The sequence below is a fragment of the Zonotrichia leucophrys genome, chromosome 7 (assembly GCF_028769735.1).
Source record: "Zonotrichia leucophrys gambelii isolate GWCS_2022_RI chromosome 7, RI_Zleu_2.0, whole genome shotgun sequence".
Classification (NCBI taxonomy): domain Eukaryota; kingdom Metazoa; phylum Chordata; class Aves; order Passeriformes; family Passerellidae; genus Zonotrichia; species Zonotrichia leucophrys.
Window position 1 is genome coordinate 27,972,861 of NC_088177.1, and position 19,989 is coordinate 27,992,849.

The 19,989-nt window shown below is 39.3% G+C and overlaps 1 protein-coding gene across 4 annotated transcripts in view; it reads left to right on the top strand.

Annotated features, from left to right (window-relative positions):
• The first annotated feature begins 5,282 nt into the window (after positions 1-5,282).
• FIGN (fidgetin, microtubule severing factor) overlaps positions 5,283-19,989 on the top strand; it is a 105,183-nt gene continuing 90,476 nt past the window's right edge. Inside the window, exons 1-2 of one of the 4 annotated variants that reach the window (XM_064718085.1) lie at positions 5,424-5,464; positions 6,665-6,755. Coding sequence is in view for 2 of the 4 variants with exons in the window: in XM_064718084.1 (XP_064574154.1) it covers positions 7,684-7,708 (25 nt within the window). In the remaining 2 variants the exon portion in view is untranslated. Of the gene's footprint in view, positions 5,465-6,664; positions 6,756-7,542; positions 7,709-19,989 lie in introns of those variants that run through there. The other 3 variants (XM_064718086.1, XM_064718084.1, XM_064718083.1) reach the window with 3 other exon arrangements.

Genomic DNA, 19,989 nt, shown 5'->3' on the forward strand with positions numbered 1-19,989 from the left:
TCCTATAGCATGTAATTTTTTAAGGAAACTTTTTCATGTGTGTGTGTGACTTTGAGCAAGTCCACTGCTCTGCTAAATTTTTTTCCCCTTTGATTTTAAAGTTGATTCCATTGTAGGGTAAATTAGAGATATTTTAACGTACATTCCAAGATGAGATACAAAGACTTTTTGTTATCAAGGGCTTGGAAAAAGCACTTGGGAAAAAAATTGCAAGCATACTATTGTTTGATTTTTTACTGTTCCCTGATCCACTCACTCGCCAAGATAAAATGTTGGGGTTTTATTTTTTTTTTTTCTTTCTAGACACTGTCTAAATTAAGTCATTAAGTATTAAGGATTATGTAAAATACATTTCTGTTATTGGTAATCATTAATTGTGGGTTTTCTTGGGGCATATTTAGAGTCAAAGTTTCATTGTAAGAACCTGTTTCCAGTTGCTTGTTGTTTGTCAAACATAAACAACTGGGCAGCAATTTTCATGCCTAATATCTGCCTTGGGCTATTTTTTCAAAACTTTCAGCAAATATGGTCAGCTGATTCTCAGAATGCACTGAGGGAAAATCTGGTTTGCTCATGTTAAGAAATTTTTGAAATATTTTGTTGACTAATAGCTTGTAGTTTGGCTTGGTGCTTGGGAAGGCATATTCCTCTACCACCACACCAGCCTATGAAAATCTTCCTAAGTCTGGAGAAATCTGAGCCTCTGTAAAACTGTTTGCATATTTCATTTACCATTTCTTCAAAGATTCTGTATGCAGTAGGTGCATCCTTTCCTGGGGCTTGCAAATATGAGCAGGACTTGCTCTCAGTTTTCTCTTTTCAATTGCCAGTGGTGCTAAAGAGAAATAAAGATAATAAGAGTGTCCATCCGATGTTCTCAGTCTTCCTCCTGCAAATCACCAGAAAACATGGAATAAGAAGCAGCTTGATCAGAATTCAGAAAAGGGAGACCATCAAGGTAAGTGAAAATAAGAAAAGCAACAAAAGAAATGTGTCCAGACACAGGAAAAAGGCACAAGTCAAAGGTCATAAAATGTGATGGTAGTTTAGGACAAGGACTTATGAATGAGACTGGTATTAGACAGGGGTGCAAATGGGAAGGACTGCGATTAAGATATGGAATCAGGGAGAAAGATGCTGCCACCAAGGCAAAGAGAGTATTTGTAAGGCTAAGGAGGAGTTAGAGACAGGAAAAAGAGGAAGAATGTATTCCTAGCTGTCATTCTTGTGTTTTGGTCTTGTTGGACTGTTAAATGTCTCTGAATTCTTCTGGCCTTGTGTGGGCACCTCATCTTCCTCTAGTTCAAATAAGGAGAAGGTTTTTTAAGTGAGAACAAGTTATTAATGTATTTGTTAAGTCAAACTACAGGGATTAGTGTGGTCCTTAAGCACTTAATGAACCAGACTGTGAAAAACAAAAGACAGAGAACAAAAGCCCTAAAAACATTCAATTCCTTCCTAGAGTTCCCCAAGAGGAACTTTCTGCATTAAAGCTTGGTTTAAAAAAATGGAAAAATTGTAGTAAAAGTGCATTTGTGACCAGGGTAAAAAGTATTAAGCACTCAAAATTCAAGAAATGCCAGAAGGCATATGTCTTTTCAGATATTTATGTGACAAACATCTATATATTGTTCTGTTATACAGAGCACTTGCTAAATTAATATTTTTTTGTCAGATACAGTGAACAACTTCTCCTCCAGGACTAAAATGGAAAATAGAAGTGACTTCAGAGGACCAATACTTTTATGATGCCAAAAGCATCAAATATTCAGCAAGATTGTAGAGAATGACCAGTGAAGGGTTTGTCCAGAAATCTCACTGAAATCAAGGTGTTTGATTAATACAGAAGGGGAAATGTACAAAGAAGCGAACAAAAATATCGGAAATGCTATCTCTTTAAAACCCCAGAATTTAACCCAAAGTAGTTACAAGTCATAGAAGTCATGTATTTTTACACTGGCATAGCTAAAATGCAAAAATGCCTCTATGGACAGATGTTCTCTGTATAATTTTTTTTCTTTCTGATACAGTCAGGAGTTACATGAAACATGGCCTATGATCATAGAATTAGAGTGATTTTGGAAAGGATCTAAAAGTTTGTCTAGCTCCAATTCCCCTGCCATGGGCAGGCACACCTCCCACTAGAACTGCTTACTCAAAGCCTCACCAAGCATGGCCTTGAACACCTCTGGGAATGAGGCATCCACAGCTTTTCTTGGTGATCCATTCCAGTGTCTACTTCTTCACAGTAAAATACTTCTTCCTAATATCTAATCTGAGCATACCCCCTTTTAGTTTGAGAGATCAAGTGATGTTTTGTTAGATTAGGTACTGGCCAGTACCTAAACCAGCAGGCTGTGTGCTAAGGGGTCCAGGAAGTCTTTATGCATTTCTGGCTTAGTCACAGACCTAAGGCTTGGAAGTGTTTGAAGTGAAACTGTGCAGATCAGCAGCATGGCTAGAAGGGAATTCATCCTTTGCAATCTCCTGGGAAGAACCTAGAAGTAATACATTTGGAATGTATTACCTCTGTGTTTTACCATTATCCCATTTTTTGCTATGGAACTTCTATAGGGTGTTAGTTCATCTAAATGTTAGATTTTAGTATGCAAAAAAGAGACAGTTACTTCTGATCTATATTCAGAAATACTTTAGGGTCTACACAGGTTTCATTGCCTCTTGGAATCTGAGCTCCAGCTAGCTCAGGCAGCCATTAAACTCAAGCTGACACACAAGACTGTGGTCTGAAAAGGCAGAAGTGAACCTTGAGTTGCAGAGACTGGGGTTCAGTATGATGACCACTCCAGTCAGAGAGAGAAAGGAGGCCCAGGAGAGGCTATCCTGCCACACAAATTCCGGAAAAGTCCCAGCATGGGGGACATGGAGGCACCTCAGCTGCTCCGTGGGAATCCAGGTGGTATAAACATCTGATTTGAGTTGCCTGAGCTCTTAAACAGATTGTGCTCCTCACAAAGGAATAAATTAATACATGCAGCCATCAGTGACCAAAATTCCAAAAAAAGAGCCCTTGCAGCCTGTTTATTGCAGCACATCCTAGAAGGCAATGGCAGCTGTGGCTGCCCCATAGGAGGTCTGAGAGTGGGAGACTAGGAAGGATTCCCCAGCACAGAGGGAGAGATGCAGGCAGGAGGCCCTGCCCTGGAGGCCTCCACTTCCAGGGAGGTCTGAACTTCCAGCACACAAGGAGGGTACAGGTGCTGCCAAATGTAGCATTAAAAGAACTCAGACATTGTCTGCCATTTTGAAAACTTGCTTTAATTTACAAATAAAATCAATATAATTAAAGTCACTAAAGAATATATCACTGAACACTATTGTTTTTGTTATAATTCTTATAAGCCTTTACTAGACCTTTTGAGTGGAAACTACAAAGTTCACATATATCACATCAACATCCCATAGGAGCATAATTAGATGGTTTTATTCTTTGTTTTCTGTGATTTTTGTTTTGTTTCCACAATTCGCTTGGTTTAAATGTTATTAATCTAGATTTGCTGAAAAGGTCTGTGAACCTTTCAGAGAATCTGGTCCGAGTTCAGAGTTTGTAACAAAACCTGAAACCAGCAAAGTTTTATGTGGTTTTGAATTTCATTGTAAACATTTCACCTAGATGTTGAAATAGGCTCCCAGAAACATTCCCAGTTGCAAAGTCTATGAGAATTTCCCATTCAGAAGGATCAGGACTGGTGTCATTTTAAACAAACACTAGAATTTATCCATGTACAGATGAGCCCAACAAGGTCTTCAGTTCATCCTAATTCACACCTCAAAATAAGAACTTAATATAGTATATAAGTCTTATGTTGACCTTCTGCGCAGAGATGAATGTCAGCCCGTACAAACATATGCTGCATGCCCATTGTTTCAATTTGTGCTATTTTAATGTGGCAGGAGAAGCCCGAAGAAAAAAAAAGGTATATAAAATGAAAACAACAAAGATTGTTAAATACATTCTTTATTGGTTAAAAAGTTTAAAAAACACTTGTGTTTATCAACTAATGCCTTATGGTAATTGCAAGTTGTTGTTTTCCTATGGACACAAGTCACAGAGCTCTGTAACAGAGCAAGAACCTCATCTTTCTCTTGAGAGAAAAATGCATAGCGCCATGAAAAAGCAATAGGAAAAGAATCTAGATGCATAAAGTAGCAAAGATAAAAAAATATTTTTTTGCTTAAAAATATGGTTTTTAGACCAAGCTCATGACCTTGGGATTATGATGACTTAGTGCCTGGTGCTGGCAACACCAGCAGAGGCAATATGCTGTGCTGCAGATTTCAGCATCAGAGACTTCTAGAGGTAACTTGTGTGGGTGGTTCAAATTAGGGAATACCAGAGGCTACTGATGTGTTGCCTGCATTTGGAGCAGTTGTCTGCTTGCCAAGGTGGCTGTTTAATACCCACAAGCTGTTGTAGAAGGGACAATGAGCAGCTGTAGGCACAGGCAATGGGCTGACCCAGGCTCTGGGCCTGTTGCTCAGAGCCACCCGATGCTGAGGGCAGGGAAAAGGCGTCAGAAGAGCATGGTGCAGACTGGCCACAGCGGGTGCTGTGGCTGGGTGTCGCCTGCTGGCTGCTCTGGACAGCTGTCTAAAACTATTTCAATAGACTCCTGTTGCTATAGCTATGTTGCCAGTTCTAAAAATAGCTCTCTACATCCCAAATTTCAGTTTAACCATGTTTTCCTGTGTATGTTTTGTTACACCTGGGACATACTGGGAAGCAAAAGCAGTATCTGCTCCAAACCAGCTCCTTGTTTCAGGACACTTTTGTTATTCCACTGGCAGTGCTCTCCTCGTGTAGACGTAACTAGAGTTATCCCCAGCTGTCCCAAGTGAGCCAGGAACACCTTCCATATTCATAATAAGCAGAAGTCTGTCTAGCCCTTTTGCTCTTTTTATTTCCAATCTTTAGGCACAGTTTTTTCACACAGGCTGGCTACGGCTTTCCAGAAGTGTGAAAGGTGCCTATTTTCACCAGCAGGTAAAAATCATTTTGGATTAACTAAATCACTGCATGGACAACATCAACCAGACAGGCCTTCCTGTTCTTTCTTTTCCTTCTCCATTACCCGGGTAGCAAAGGGACTGGCTGACAGCTCACAGCAGCTTCTGCTGGCAACTAGTTCAGAGTTTTATTTAGGCCTACTATATTACTGCAAAGGGAAACAGACGGGAAACGAGCCTATTCCCACTCCTCCAGATGCAAATCCCCTGGGACTGGTCTCCTCTGCCTCCTCCAGCGCCTTAACTGTCTCTTACATCTTCCATTTTTATTAAGAAAATGTAATTAGTCTCCTCTATATGCAGGACGGCCAGACAACCCTCCGAAGCCATCCTTAACTCCACAGCAGGACAAGGAAGAGAGGAAGTGAAACCACTCCAGGACTCTGAACCAAAGCCCAGGAACAGCATCCGGACAGCGCGGCTTCTTCCCCGTTAGAAGGTAAAAATGCTCGGCTAGTCCCATCAGATGCAAGCCCAGGAACGTGGATCTGTCTCGTGGGAAGCTCTCCTCACTCCCCTTTCCCCAGCTGCGGTGACAGGGCAGCGGGCGCGCAGCCGTGTGCGGGGATGGAGAGGGGAGAGCGGGGTGCTGGGGAGCCCCGGCGCACCCGTGTGCGAGAGGCAGGGCCCGCTCTGTGCCTGCCGCCCGGCCACCGCACGCCTTCCCTGCCAGCGTGAGGCGGCCGTAAAGCCCGTCTAACAGCCCCCCCGGGGAATCCCTCTGATGCAAGGGGAGTCCCCGGCAGCTGTGGGCCGGGGTAGCTGAGCTGGCTCCCTGCCATCCCCCGCCGAGCCCGGCTGGGAAGTGCGGGGAGAGGGAGGTGTGGCTGCCGGGGCCCCTCAGCCATTGCCGGCTACCGGGATTGCCTCTCCGCGGCTGCTAGCAGCCGGGCTCCGGCGGGCAGCGGCCGGGGCTCGCCGGGAGCAGCGCGGGGCCGGGGCACGGCTGCGCGGCCCCGCCGCTGCCGCTCGGGCCGGGACGGCACTTCCACTCCGGCCATTTTCCTCGGGCGGCAGGCGGTGGCGACCGGCGAGCCCCGACGCCGCCCGCCCGCCCGGGGACGCGGCGCAGGAGCTGCCGGCCAGGGCAGCCGCGCAGGCCGCTGCCGGTCGAGCCGGGACACCCCACCGGCCCCAGGCGGGCAGACGCGGGGCGGCCGCGGCGAAGCGGAGGCGGCCGCAGCCGCGGGCAACCTTCGCCGCCGGAGCCGGCCCGCCTGCCCCGCGGGCGCGGGCTACCGCTAGGCCCCGGCCCCGCGCCGCCGCGCCCGAGGGGAGCCCCGCCGCCGCCGCTGCCGCCGCGGAGGGAGCCCGCTGCCCGCTGCCCCCGTCCCGCCGCCCCGGGGAGAGGGAGCGGAGCCGCGGCGCGGACACCCCGCCGGCCCCCGCGGGAAGCGACGGCCCCGGCGCGCAGGACCGCGGAGCGCCCCCGCCCCCCGCGCCGCTCCCCCTTTGAAAACTGATCTTTGGCTCTTCGCGTGAAAGTGATTTGAATTTGGCTCGGCGGCGCTCTGCGCAGGCGTCCAGCTGCTGGCATGCTGGCTCCTTGCAAAGCAGCTGTTTTGGGTTTGAAATTCCAACATGGCAGAGGCTGCAGTCAGTCTTCCCTTCAAAAACTTGGAATGATTTCAAATCATAGGCACCTTCACTTAACCCGAGCCCCCATTCATCAGCAAACACATCGGATCGATGCTACTCTAACCTATCGGGTTCTTGTACCAAATCTCCAGGTAAGAGGATCTTTTTTTTTTTTCCCTCCGCCCCCCCCCACCCAGTCTCCCTACCATCGTTTTAAATTTTATTAAATCTTAAAGATCTCCGACACAGCCGCGTATTAATTGCCTGTTCGTGCCCTAAATATTTTGCCTAATTTGCGGTCGTTTTCTGATACTAAGTACTCCGGTCTGCTTGCCTGATCGTAGTCTGGAAAGTACAGATATACAATCGCTGTGCATGGTTTTTCCTCCTTGATCATTGCCAACAATAGTAGGCAGATTAAGAGTTCGCGATTGCAAGCTCCCTCCCCACCTCCTTCTCCTCCTCTTAATTGGATTTATTTTTAAGTTGCTTTGAAAATAATAAACTGCAGGTAACGCGGGTCTGGACATTGAGGCAACTAACTTCTGACCAAATAAGTGCAAATAAGAATCTCGCAGAACAAAAGTTAGGTTTAAATTGCTGTGTCTTGGCTGGGGTGGGGGGGTGGGGGCACGAATATGTCAGAGGAGCTGTTGCAGTAAAATGTAAGCACATCATCTTGGAGGGGGTACAGCGTGGTGGGCGTATTGTTGGCTCAGGAGGGAGAGAAAGATGTATAATTTAATGGTATATACAATCCACTGATCCTATTACTATCCTCCCTGGAGCTCTTGTTAGTTTCAATGGGAGTGAGTGAAATTGACATGGACTTGCATTCCTGGTCATGTGCTTTTTTTCCCCCTTTCTTTCTTCTCTTGTGATCTGAGATCCCCTTTTTGTTGATGTTGCTTTCCCACTTAATTATATGCATGTAGGTTAAATGAATACCTGACGAAAGGGCCCACGTTTCAAGGCAGTGACATTTGATAGCTGAGAGGAAAAGTGGCTTTAATGAAAAGCAACCTTTGGAATTCCTGCTTGTGAAAAATCCAATTCAGCTTTTTGTGCTGCCAGCAAGAAATGATCAGTAGCACCAGTGTTTATGGTATGTCCGTTTTGGGATCTACTTCCTTTGCATCTAAATAGCAAAGACAAATTTAAATAGCATGATAACGCACCGAGGACTCTGCATGCAAATATTTTGTAATAAATACCTAATGTTTAGTAATATATTTTCTTGTGTATATATAAGCATTTTTTTCTCTTGCTATCATTTGTTTATCGTTTGTGCTTCGATTATGGCATTAGTTTTGTCCATTGTATTGATCTCAGTTGTAAAACCTGAAGTTGCATGTTACCAGCAGTGCACTATACACACCACTGAACTCCAATGGTATGTAAATTAGTAAAACTCGGCGAGTGGAGAGGGCAAAAACGTGTAGCAGTGAATATATACACCTACACATCTGTGTGCTCGTACATACATGCCTAAAATGCATCTTTTTCTTTTGCAAACGAATATTTTTTTAGTAGTTATTTAAACTCCAGCTGCTTTTCCCTCTCTTACTTTCAGTGTAATCAGCTGCTAGAGATTCTAACTGATGTGGGGTGAGGGAATGTTTTGCATGTAAACAAACAAAATTACTGTTGTGGCCGAATGCTTAATACGATTTAATAAGGAGTATTTTATGCTCAGTTTACAGTTTATGGTTCACACTGCTCTGCTCTCAGTGCTTAACAGAATGAAATAATCAGGTGCTGAAACTGGCTCTGTTTTAATGGTCACTCTCCAGACCCCCGTGCTGCCCCTTCCTCCAAAAAAGTCAGATAAAATGGAGCATGGGGAATTTCAATAGAGCTCCTTGTGGTTCAGTAGATGCACCTCTAGGTATGCAGTTGAGGCTAAGGAAGTAACAACAAAAGTGACTATTAGTCTGTTTTGTGCTACCAAAAAGGGGGTATGTTCACTTTTAATTGTGTGTGATAGTAACGAATAAGGATGGAGAGAGACCCTAGGAGAGAGAGAGAGAGTGTGTGCATGTGTGTGTGTGTGTTTGGGATAAGGGAGGTCTGCCGTGTGTGGCTGATGATCTCTCGTAATAACATATCTGAATGCAAGAAAAAAATTGAGAGACAGTTGCACAATGTACACTCCTATTTTGGTGTTGTAGGTGACTGTATTGCTAAACATATCCCAGGTGATATATGATGGAAATGATCTGATTGCATTTTGCATTTAGAACTTGTTGACTTTGGAAGGATCAATAAGGCAACTGTTTATTTTAGATGCACATAATTTGCTCTGAGAAATGTTTTAAGAAGAAGAGCAAGCAAGCGAGAGCGGAGCTTTTTTTTTTTTTTTTTTTCCTAGAGCTGTTGGAGCAAATGTGATTGCCAGATGGGAGATTTCCCTCTGTGATGTTAAAGCTGTAATATATATTCAGAGCAGATTGGACTGCTGCTTGTGATGAGGAGGATATTACATTTATAAATTTTAAATCGGGAATCGGACAGTATGCTGAGAGCTGAAATTGGATGGTGTGGACGGTTTGGACTGTTAAATGCAATTCTCAGATAATAATAATAATTATAGTAGCAGTAATATATGTATGTATAATAAACATGATACTATTAGGCAGCTATATATATTCTATGGTGCTTAAGTATATATTTTCAATATGAGTTCTCTCTTTCCTCGCTTCCCTTAAAATGTTAAGGATTGAGGGTGATTGGGAGGGGGTATTTAAGAGCCCACTGTTAGGAGAAATCAAATATAATCAGGTTCCTGTTTGAGGAAAAGTTTTGCTAAAATTCTTTCTGCAAATTCATCTCTTTCGGAGTTTTTGTTTTGCCTGTGCATGTGGCCTGACAGTGCCACAGTCCTGAAAGACTGGGAAGTGGGAACTAGTCACACTCGAGCAGCTCTGCTGTTGCAAATTAAAAGTGTGTTGTGGTCAGGAAATGAAAGCTACAATGTCTCTTTTGAACAAGTCGTTTATCAAGAGAAACATCTATCAAGCAGTGACTTGTCACATTGATCCTCTAAAAGTTAGGTCCGAAGTGGAAGCTGCTTTGATGTTTTTGATGCCAAATTTATAAAATTGAGAAAGCTGGAGAGAGTAGGACTGATTTGCACTTAAAAATTGCTCTGCTCTGGGCGTGACAAAATCATCAAGTATCTCTGATATAAGAGCTGGTAAACTAAGGAGGTATTGGATCTTCTACCTTGTTTTTATTTTCACATGGAAACTTTAGCTTTGCCACACAGGCAATTTCTTTTCAGGCTTCTAAAGATCCTGTCTGTATGACTCTCTGCATTATTTCGTCGGGGATATTTTCTTGCTTAGGAATACATCTGTTGCTTCCAAATGGAACCTTTTTTTGTTGTCTTTCTGATGGTATTTATAGAGTTCTGCTTGAGAAGGCAATTTTTTTCCTCTCCTCTCAGTCTTGTTTCGTCTTCTTCTATTTGTAATCTCAGTTTCCACCTCTCATCCCTGTGAAGCAAAGTTTCTTTTACTGCCAAAGTAATGTTTATAGCAAGTAAGGTACATTTGAAGGTATTTGTTAGCACAATTTAAAACATGTTAAGAGTACTGCTAAGTGTCTCTTCCCCTTCTGATTTTCTTTTTCCATCCATTTTTAGCACATGAACCATGCGTTCATTCTCAACAGGAGCAGTGTATTTCAAATTGAATGTAAAGTTGAGATTTCAAGTAAAAAAAAAAAGACCAAAATAAAGTCTAAAACTGATGTTTTATCTTTCTCTATTTTCAACCGTCTAAATTGTTTAGCAACTTCACTAAAAAGTTTTTCATTTTGCATAAAGTTTGTGTTTGGATTATAAAGGAATCCCTTTGAAACAAGGGTTTGGTGTTTGGTTGTTGGGTTTCTGTTTTCTTTTCTGTGCTTTTTATTTTTTGGCTAGGGTATGAGTGAAATCTTCCTTAAAGCAGGATGCTTTGACTTCTTTTCTTCAGTGTCGTAAATGAGATAACACTGCTTATGAATACTTGATAGAGACCCATTTGAAAATAGGCAGCAAACAGCAGCGTGGTGGGAGTTTTGGTGAGTGTTATAGTTGCTAATTAATCATGTTTGAAATGAAGGAATCATAGCATGGTAATAAAGGCTCATTGTTGTTTGATGTTTGTAACAGGATGTGACTCCTACATGAATCTGGTGGGTTTGGAGGTTCTGTTGTTATTTCCTCCCGTCATATTAAGATACCTTCACTATTAGCTCGAATTGTTTTTGTTTATTGAACATTGTGAAAGTACAGGAATTTTGCTTATTGTAGCAGCATTTTAGAAATATTAAGATTGTATTGTTATTGATGTTTGCCTCATACTGTTAATGGGAAAAAATGACTAGTCTTATGTCATTAGCTGTTCTTTAAGCTTTTTTATAGTTAAGCCTAGCCAAACACTTTTTGTGGTTTACTTTCTTGAAATAAAAAGCCCTACTACTTTTATTTCTTATAATTAAAAAATGGTATTTGATGAACTTTTGTGCCCTACTTGCTTATGTGAATATAGTAAGGGATAGCAACTAAAAATATATTCCAGAATAGTTTGTATACTAACCCTTTAAAAATTGATCTTCAGAATACTTGGAGGGTGTTTTTGTTTTCTTAGTTTTGTTTCTATTACGGCTCTTATTAGATGTGTTGTCTTTGGGCTTTATTTTTCACCTGTCTATTAATAACTGCTATATACAATGGAGAGAGAATCACTTTCAAAATACAAAGCTTAAGTTTAATAATTTAATAAGGCTATTTTATGCTGCATGAACAAGGTTTGGAATCTGCTGTTGTTTAGGTGCTCAGTTTCTTTTTAAAATACAACTCCTAGAGGAGAATTATTCTGTATGGCTTCTGTCAATAAGTTTATTCAATGAATGCATACATGAAGCACTGAATATGATGACTGATCTTTCTGTAGTCCTAATCATCAATTAATAGGCTTATCTGCTTGTTAGGAGTGGGTTTAATGGTACAAAATCAGCATGAGATCTGTCTATATGAAACACTTGTATGTTGTTTATGACAGACTGAGTTTTGATCTTGCATCCCCAGATCTAATAATAGAAATATTTGGCTCTTTGCCCTCAATCAATATATCCATTAACAGAAAAAACTTCACACAATACTTTCATAAAGTGCTGGATGTATTGATACTAAGTTGATAAATTTAATTACTGGGGTTTTACATTGATTCATTGATCATTTGATTGGAGGAAATTGTTCTGCAGACATTTCTAAAGTATTGAGGAATATCGTATGTCCATAAGACTTGATGAATTGATAAATCAGCACCTTTTTTTCCTCCTCAGTTATTGATAAGACATAAAAAAACTGTAAAAATAATTTGGAATAAGCTAATTAGAAATTCTCATGTGTTAGTAACAGAGCAGATAAGAAGCAGTACTATGGAGGTGAAAAAAATGAAGTTTGAAGTGGGATTGTGCCTATTGGGCCCAATCCTTAACTGGTGTAAAAAATATTTAGCTTTGAAAAGATACAATAATGTACAGTTCCCAGAATCTGGACCATGGTGGCTTTTTTGTTTGTTTGTTTTGGTTGTGGTGGCTTGTCTTTTTTTTTTTTTTTTTTTCCCAGTGCTATTCTTTGACTCATTGGAAGCTGTTTTAAATTAGATATTATGGATGTATGGAATTTTAGATAAGCATCTGATCTGAAATGAATAGTATAGCTATAAAAGCAATTTGAAGAGCCGTAAATTCAGGATTGCGTATCCCTGATATTGTTGCAGAGTATTAAAATCTTGCTGCTAGAGATGCTATCCTCTAAGTGAAAACTTATCTTCCTTTTGGGAAAGATGACTTCAGGGAACTCTCAGCTGGGAAAAGGCCCAGAGGTTTTTTTTGTGTTTTTTTGTGTTTTTTTTTTTTTTTTTTTTTGTTAAACTAATAATTAAAAAAATTCCAATACATAGAATTAGTTACAGGAATATTTTCCAGGTGAAAAATCTTACGGGAGTACTTGGCTCCATTTCGGTGAGGTATGCGACCTTTTCACCCTATGTCAATGATATTTTTATAGAGTGTGTGAGAAATGTGAGTATAAAGAAAATTCCTTAAGATCATTCAGTTTTTTATTTTTTCTTAAATAAACAAAAGAAAAAAAAAGAAAAAGAAAGAAAAAGAAAAAAAAGAAATCTCTCAATCAAAACAACATATAGATCTCCCTTAATGAAACTAATGAAACAGTATTCCTTTAAAGGATGGTAGCGAATAGAGAGAAACAGAGACAACCACTTGCCAGATGTTACTGTAGGTTCAACAAATACGGTCTTACCCTTCAAGGAGCAGGGAATCCTACACTGGAGGTGTAATGGAGGTCTAAGGAAACCTAAGTCTTTCAGACCTTAATAATTGTACCTGCCATTCCCTCAATTCGCATGTTAAAGAAAATGCATATAAATGTATTATGTTTCTTGGAAGATAATTTGTATTTGCAGCAATCTACTAAGCACAAGTGGACTTCACTACTGTTGCTTCTAAATATCTGTTGGGGTTGGCCCTGCTGTGTGACAAGTGAGTGAAAATGGAAAGAAAAATAGCTGGTCAGTCTTGGTTACCAAAATCTTGAGAAACTGGGGAGAGATTGGGCTTTGACAGGTCAGTTTGAGAATGGGATGAATACAAAAATGTGTAATCTGCAGAAAGCACTACTGATTAAGGGCATACGGAGATGTCTGCAGTGATGAAAACGTGGAGTCTCTGCTTTCGCTTTGCCGAGCTCTGTTGCTATGAGGTATCGGCACACACAGAATGTTAATAACAGTATTGTGTGTCTGTTCCGATAGTGCGTGGAACGGTACCTGTCAAACATATCATAACACTCAACTATCTCTTTAATCATATAAGCAACACTCCTTACTACAAAAGCTATTGTATTTGTACAATAGAAAGAACAGCCATACATTATTTGAATAATCAACTAAAACTTTGTTTTTTAAACCATTTTTCTGCAGAGGGGACAAAGTTTCATGTATCTTGGCTGCAATTAAAACTAATGCAGCTACAGATGACTGTCATGCCACTGGCTTATTTTTAATTTTTTTTTCTATAATAGTCTATTAAGGCTATAGTCTGATATGCCATGAAATACTGAAATAGCAATTGTCAGTCATTATTTAACTGCAACTGAGAAACTCTTTTCTCAGTTCTTTTATAGTGTAGCTACTGCTAGCATATTGTTAGTTAAATTTCAAATGTCCTGAAAGGTATGTGGACAAAATGCTGAGATTATTTTGATATGATTATAAATTTTGGTGATGTAAGTACGTTTTTGTTCCAGATTCCTTGAAATCATGTATTACCCGGACTTTCTGTAGTCTGTTTTTAACCCTTCTGTATTCTACTTTTCATCTGTTCTGTACTCTTTGTTAAAGCATGTGGCTCACCTTCTGTAGATGAACTGCTCAATGCATGAAGATGTATGCCACAGTTTATTTTGTGTGATATTTTAGAATGTATGCATGTGTCAGGCTGGTTATAGATTGATGATGCAAACTTTGAGTAATATGTATCTTACATGCATTAATACTTTAGCAGCAAGACCATACTGTGGTCAAACTTCATGAACTAAGATAGCGGTCTCACATCTAATTAAGCAGGATCTGAATGAATGATTTTCTGGTACAGGTCAAAATTGAACTTTTTGTTTCTCTTCTTCAGTGTGATAAAATGCTTAAGGGACACATGAAGGCATGTTTGCGTAACTCCTACTAATCTGAAGGGAATTTGTAAATGAATATTGAGAGGAGATGGGAGAAAGGACTGAACCTGGTGGGTCACAGGGGTTTGCGGCAGGAATGTATCTTCATGCTTTCATTTAAGATGTTTTGGGGTTTTTTTATCTGATTTAGAATAACAGCTGTTTGCCTTTTAATATGTTAGAAATAGCATCTGTATTTTCATTTGAGATGGTTTTTCCTTCTTGTCTCCTCCATTCTAGCATACAAGCAAGTCATTAATTAAAAAGCATTTATACAGTGAGCTTGAATTATCACTTAATAAAACTTAAATCTGTAGTGTTGCAAAGATATTCCTAGACAGTACAACTGATTTTGTGTGCTTGTCTGCTGGTGAGGGGAAGAGCCAAAAATTACTTTATATTGCTGAACGACAGCAGAGGGTGGATGGGAATGATAAAATGATATGTAGAAATTATGAATCCATGACAATAGTATTGATATTGACATTTGAAATATTAAGAACTGATAGGCCTACTGTACAAACTGCTGTGATAGCTGTGCTTTTAGGTGAAAGTAGCTATTTATATGCCTTATGGCTCAGTGTGGTCATGTTGAAAGTATGAGCCTACTCATCACAGATTCTGAGAAAGTGTAGGTTAACATCCTCTGTGTTCTTTAGACCTGTCTGATTACTTCAGCCTCCTGTGTTGACACAGAGAAAGAAACAGCTAGATTCTATGCTGGAAGAATAAGGTTTGCAAGCACCGACTGATATTAGGTATCCCATTGTGATACCTAAACCAAATTTTAAAAAATCAAGCATCCTTTTCAAGTTAAACTTGAGAAACAGAGAAAGGAACAGCAAAGATGTTTCTGAACACATTTGAAGGAGCACCATTTACTTTCAAAAGAGATCTTTCCCATCACTTGTGGATAGCTCCACCATGAAGAGCAATATCAAAAGATCTCAGAAAAGTAACTATTCTTTTATGTCTTTGGGAACTCAGATGCTTACAAGATTGTTTCTGAGAAAGAAAAGAATTGATCCTATTTTCAGTCCCTTGTTGTTGGCATTTGTGGACCACATGACTAGATACAGTATTGTAGAAATACACTCTTAGTATGTGGATATAATTCTGTTTCCCCTTGCAGCTTTAAAATAACAGTGCAATGTGGCTATATGAAAACTCAGTTTGGACAACGTTTTTATTAATTTTTTTTGCATTCAATGAAATTGTTTTATTTAATATACATATAGAGTTTGCTGAAGATATTTAAGCATAGTAGATAGGTCATCTGCATTATAAAAGTAGAAAAATTAAAATAGTCTGTGTTTTTTATAAAAATATAGACATAAAGTCACCTGTGATAATTTGCGAACTATCTCCATTCAGTCAGAGAACTGTTGGGTTTAAACATCATCAATTTAAACCATAAACATTCTGTTATTTTTAATATGGAAGAAGACTATAAATTTATTAGCTCTTCAAATAAATGAACATTTGATTTATAAAATTAAGAGGTTTTGTGTTTACTGATGTTAGGTCTTTATATCATAAGGCTTTATATTAACTTCATAACTATAGTGGTACTGTATTGAGCATACAATAAATAAGCAGATATTTAATTTCAAAGATAATAATTTTTCATGTGTTCATAGAATTTCTGATAATTTTTTATTTCTTGCTCTTTGCCTTCAATAAAAGCAGTAATAGATATATTTTGGAAACGGTTCATGCTGCAATTAACCTTTCTTAATCATTGATTTTCATTTTATTCTTTGGCTTTCATTCATTGTATTTCATACTCCTGTCCTGTGTAGGCATTCTTTATACCACAAAACTGATTTATTTTTCCACTTTCACTTTAAAAACTTTAGTGGTAACATGAACTGTGATAAGTAACCATGGTCATCGTATCAAGCAATGTTATTCAGATTAATGCCAGTAAACCCAATGTAATGAGGGGTATGAGGCACTTGTCGTTATTCAGCCCCTAGCATTTGTCAGTGTGGCAGTCATATCAAAGGCACACCTTAATATGCGGAGAACATATTTGTTGAAACACATGGTTCAATAAATATCAGAAGCCTTTGTTTTTTGAAGTTAGATGTAGGTAAAATATATCTCACTATGAGCTGTAGGTAAAATATATCTCATAGTGTGCCTTTAGAGATTGTGAATAAACAGTGCCTTAATGCATGACAGTTTTAAAGTTCTCGCTAGTTAGAAATGTTCAGTTATAATATGTTATCCATACGGTACAGAATAACAAATTGACACTAGTATTTATTTGGAGTAATAATTTTCAGCATTAAGGAAAGATGTTTTGTTATTGAGTAATTAGCAAACACCACCCCACCCCCATTTCCCAGGATGTCATCTGCTTAGAAATTGTAGCATTCACTACTTTCATTCATGACAGGCAAGTCCTTTTTGGCTAAAGTGACTGTTCCTCTCTGTTTCAGAGCATTACAACAGCTGCAGTTTGAGCTTGAAGGGTCTGAGTGGCTGAGATAACATCACAAATAGTATTGCATCTCAGAAAGTGTAATTCAGCTTTCCATTTTTGGGTGCTTGGTTATCAGAAGCACTGAGTCCCTGCAATTTCTATTGACTTTGGATATGCAGGTGTGCAGCAAATTTCAGAAGCTAGGTGTTATAAGGTATTTCCCCAGAAAATGGTAGGCATTAGCTTTATTTGTACTTCTTAAATGTTCCAGTCTCCCTCTTGAGGTATTAATGCTGTATGATATGATAGAAGAAACAGAGTTTTTCATTTTTCTTGGTGGTTGTAAAAACATTTTAAATTCATCAGGACAAAAATACATACATTAATAAAGGTATATGGTATACAATAATACATACATTAATAAAGGTATAAGGTATAAGAATACATACATTAATAAAGGTATATACCTTTATAATATATGTATGTATATAAATATATACATATATAAAGGTATAATAATTTGTGATTTCGCTCAGAGGAGACTTTATACTGTTTATTACTGTGTAGATATTCCAAGAAACAAAATGCAAAATAGATTATGCTGTTCTACTTGCAAAATCTTCCTTAGTTATCTTCTACCTCCTCCTGATCCTTCTCCCTTCCCCCTCCCTCTCATGGCTTTTTTAAACAATTATGGGCATTATGCTCCTTAATGGTGCATAGTTAATGTAAAGATAGATGTCCTCAAATAATGAGTTTCTAATAATAATCAGAAGCACTTAGATTAAACTGGTTTCATATAGAAACCTTACAGTATGAAAAAGTACATTAAAATCCTGAGGTATATTTACAGGAGGTAAGCCTATTTACAGAAAACTAACCCAATTTTGTATCTGTTCATGTGTGTGGGGTGGGGGCACTGGAGGTGTATTGACTGTGTTTTTGTCCACCTGCTTTAAAGACTTCAGAAGATTTTTGTTTTTAGTACAGATTTCTATTTTGCTTTCTGATAACAGAATATGTTTTAAAATCACAACATACTAATTAGCTTCTGTGTTTACACTGGAAAGCTTGCATTCCTTCAAATGACTTTTACCCACAGTCTTCTTTCGATCTGTTGCTTCCCCCACCTCCCATCCTCCTCCCCCACTCCCTGCGAGGTTTATTACATTAGATTTGTTGCTTTCTTCCTTGTTCAGAAGTTCTGAAGGCAAGTAAATGAAAGTGATAAGTACAGTAACAGATAATTGTTACTTGAAAGAGTTGTTGCTGCATTGGTTGGGAATACTATCTTTCCTAACAGGTACTGAATCAGCAAGGCTGTACAATAAAAAGAGCAAAAAAGTTTAACTTATTGTTTAGAAATACATATGCCATTTAAATGGGAACAAACCCCCAAATCTCCCACATACCTTTTGGGGTTTGGAGAACAAAAGCTTACTTGTATGCTCCAAATTCCCCTGGGCCTTAATTTGCAATACCATTATTTAAGCCTGGCTGATACAAACCCATTGCAGAGAAATAGAATCTCTCCTTCCTGGCTTTTCAAAGCCATTCTATGCCTTCTTCTCTCTGCCTGCCCGCATCCCCCAGCACCCCCCTCTTCGTTCCCAGCCTCTTGGTCTTACCCTGCCACTGTGAAACTCTTTTGTATTTGAAATGCAGTAAACAGAAAAATAGTGAGCTTCTAAAACACAGAAAACTGCCATTCTGCATGGTTTTACTGACATCACTACCAACACACAGGTAATTCTATCTTCTGACTAAGAGCAAGGTATAATCACTTTAATATCTGTTGTGTCCTCTACCAGGTGACCTGTAGTAGTTTATTGTAAAGATAAGCACCCCTGATACAATAAGTTATTTCTTCTCAGAAAAGGGGAAAAAAGTCAAATCTTATAGAAAATATTAACCATAAAGTGAGGGGAAACTTGTGCCCCCTTAACATGCTCCTGGGGGTGCCAGGCTCTCTGGATTTCATCTCCTGGGTACACTGGCATTGTCAGATGCTCAGCTGGAAGCTATTCTGGAACAGAACTGGTTTTGGGTGTCATCTCCAACAGCTGAGAGTAAATAGAGGCATCACTGTAGCTTGATGCAGCTTTGAGCACTACAGCTGCTAATAAAATGGCAGCCTACTTTGTCATTAAGAGGCTTGTCTTTGTGAAATAGCAATTGAGGTGTAATACTGAGTGTTTGAGTTAGTGGAAGGAGCTAAGAAATAGATGAGCTGCGTTCCTGACTGTGGGTGGAAGGATGGTGAGTAATACGTGTCTTGGCATGGCATCTGCCAAAAACATTTTTTCTCTTCCCCCCCACCCCACTACGCTGTTCTAGTTTTGAAAGGTGTAAGGTATTCTAATAAGCAAAGGGGGAAAAAAAAGTCAAAGGGAAAAAACTTTCAAGCAAGTCATTATAGCACATCTCAATGACCGTGCCTCACACTTAATTTAATTAGAAGACAACTGCACTGGAAAACTGGTCATTTTAGTTGTAGTTAACAACTGGTTCTCTCCTACCCCCACTCAGAACTGATTATATGCCACATTGTATAATGTAATTTCTACAAGAAAATTAAGTATAAATAGGTATTGTGTAGTTAGAATAATGAAGACTTCATGAAAGGTATTAACTTATCATTTAACTATGCTTTTAGAGGAGAAAATAAATATTTTTCTTCTGGTGTTTCTTTTTTATTATATCAAACAGAAAAAAACCCCGGTATCAAATTGGGATATTTTCTAAATTTTTAAACAAAAAACTGAGTGTATAGCTATTTATGTGTTCATTATGGGGTAAGAAGGCACTGAAGGAAATGAAACCTTGTATGTGCGTGTTTCTTACAGGATTACTATTTTCAGAAGGGATTGCTGTTGTGTTGTAAAATAATTTACTAGTGTACGGTTTGTGAAATGGTGTGGGTAGTTTGATGCTGGATTTCAGGCAAGAAAGTTTCCTAGTTAGCTATAATAAGACTTACTTGCTCAGTAGTAACATAATAAGGATAAAAAATAATGTATGATTTAATGAAAAAAAAATCTATCCATTTGCATTTTTTCACCAAATTCCACTTGGTGATATGTTTGTTGGGCTGAGCTATTAAGTGTTCTGTGGACTGTGTTTCAACTAGTGTATGATTGACTAGGTATATTGGAGCTTTTTACTTACTGCCAATGCAAAATCTGACCCTAGTTTTACCCTGAGATGTTTT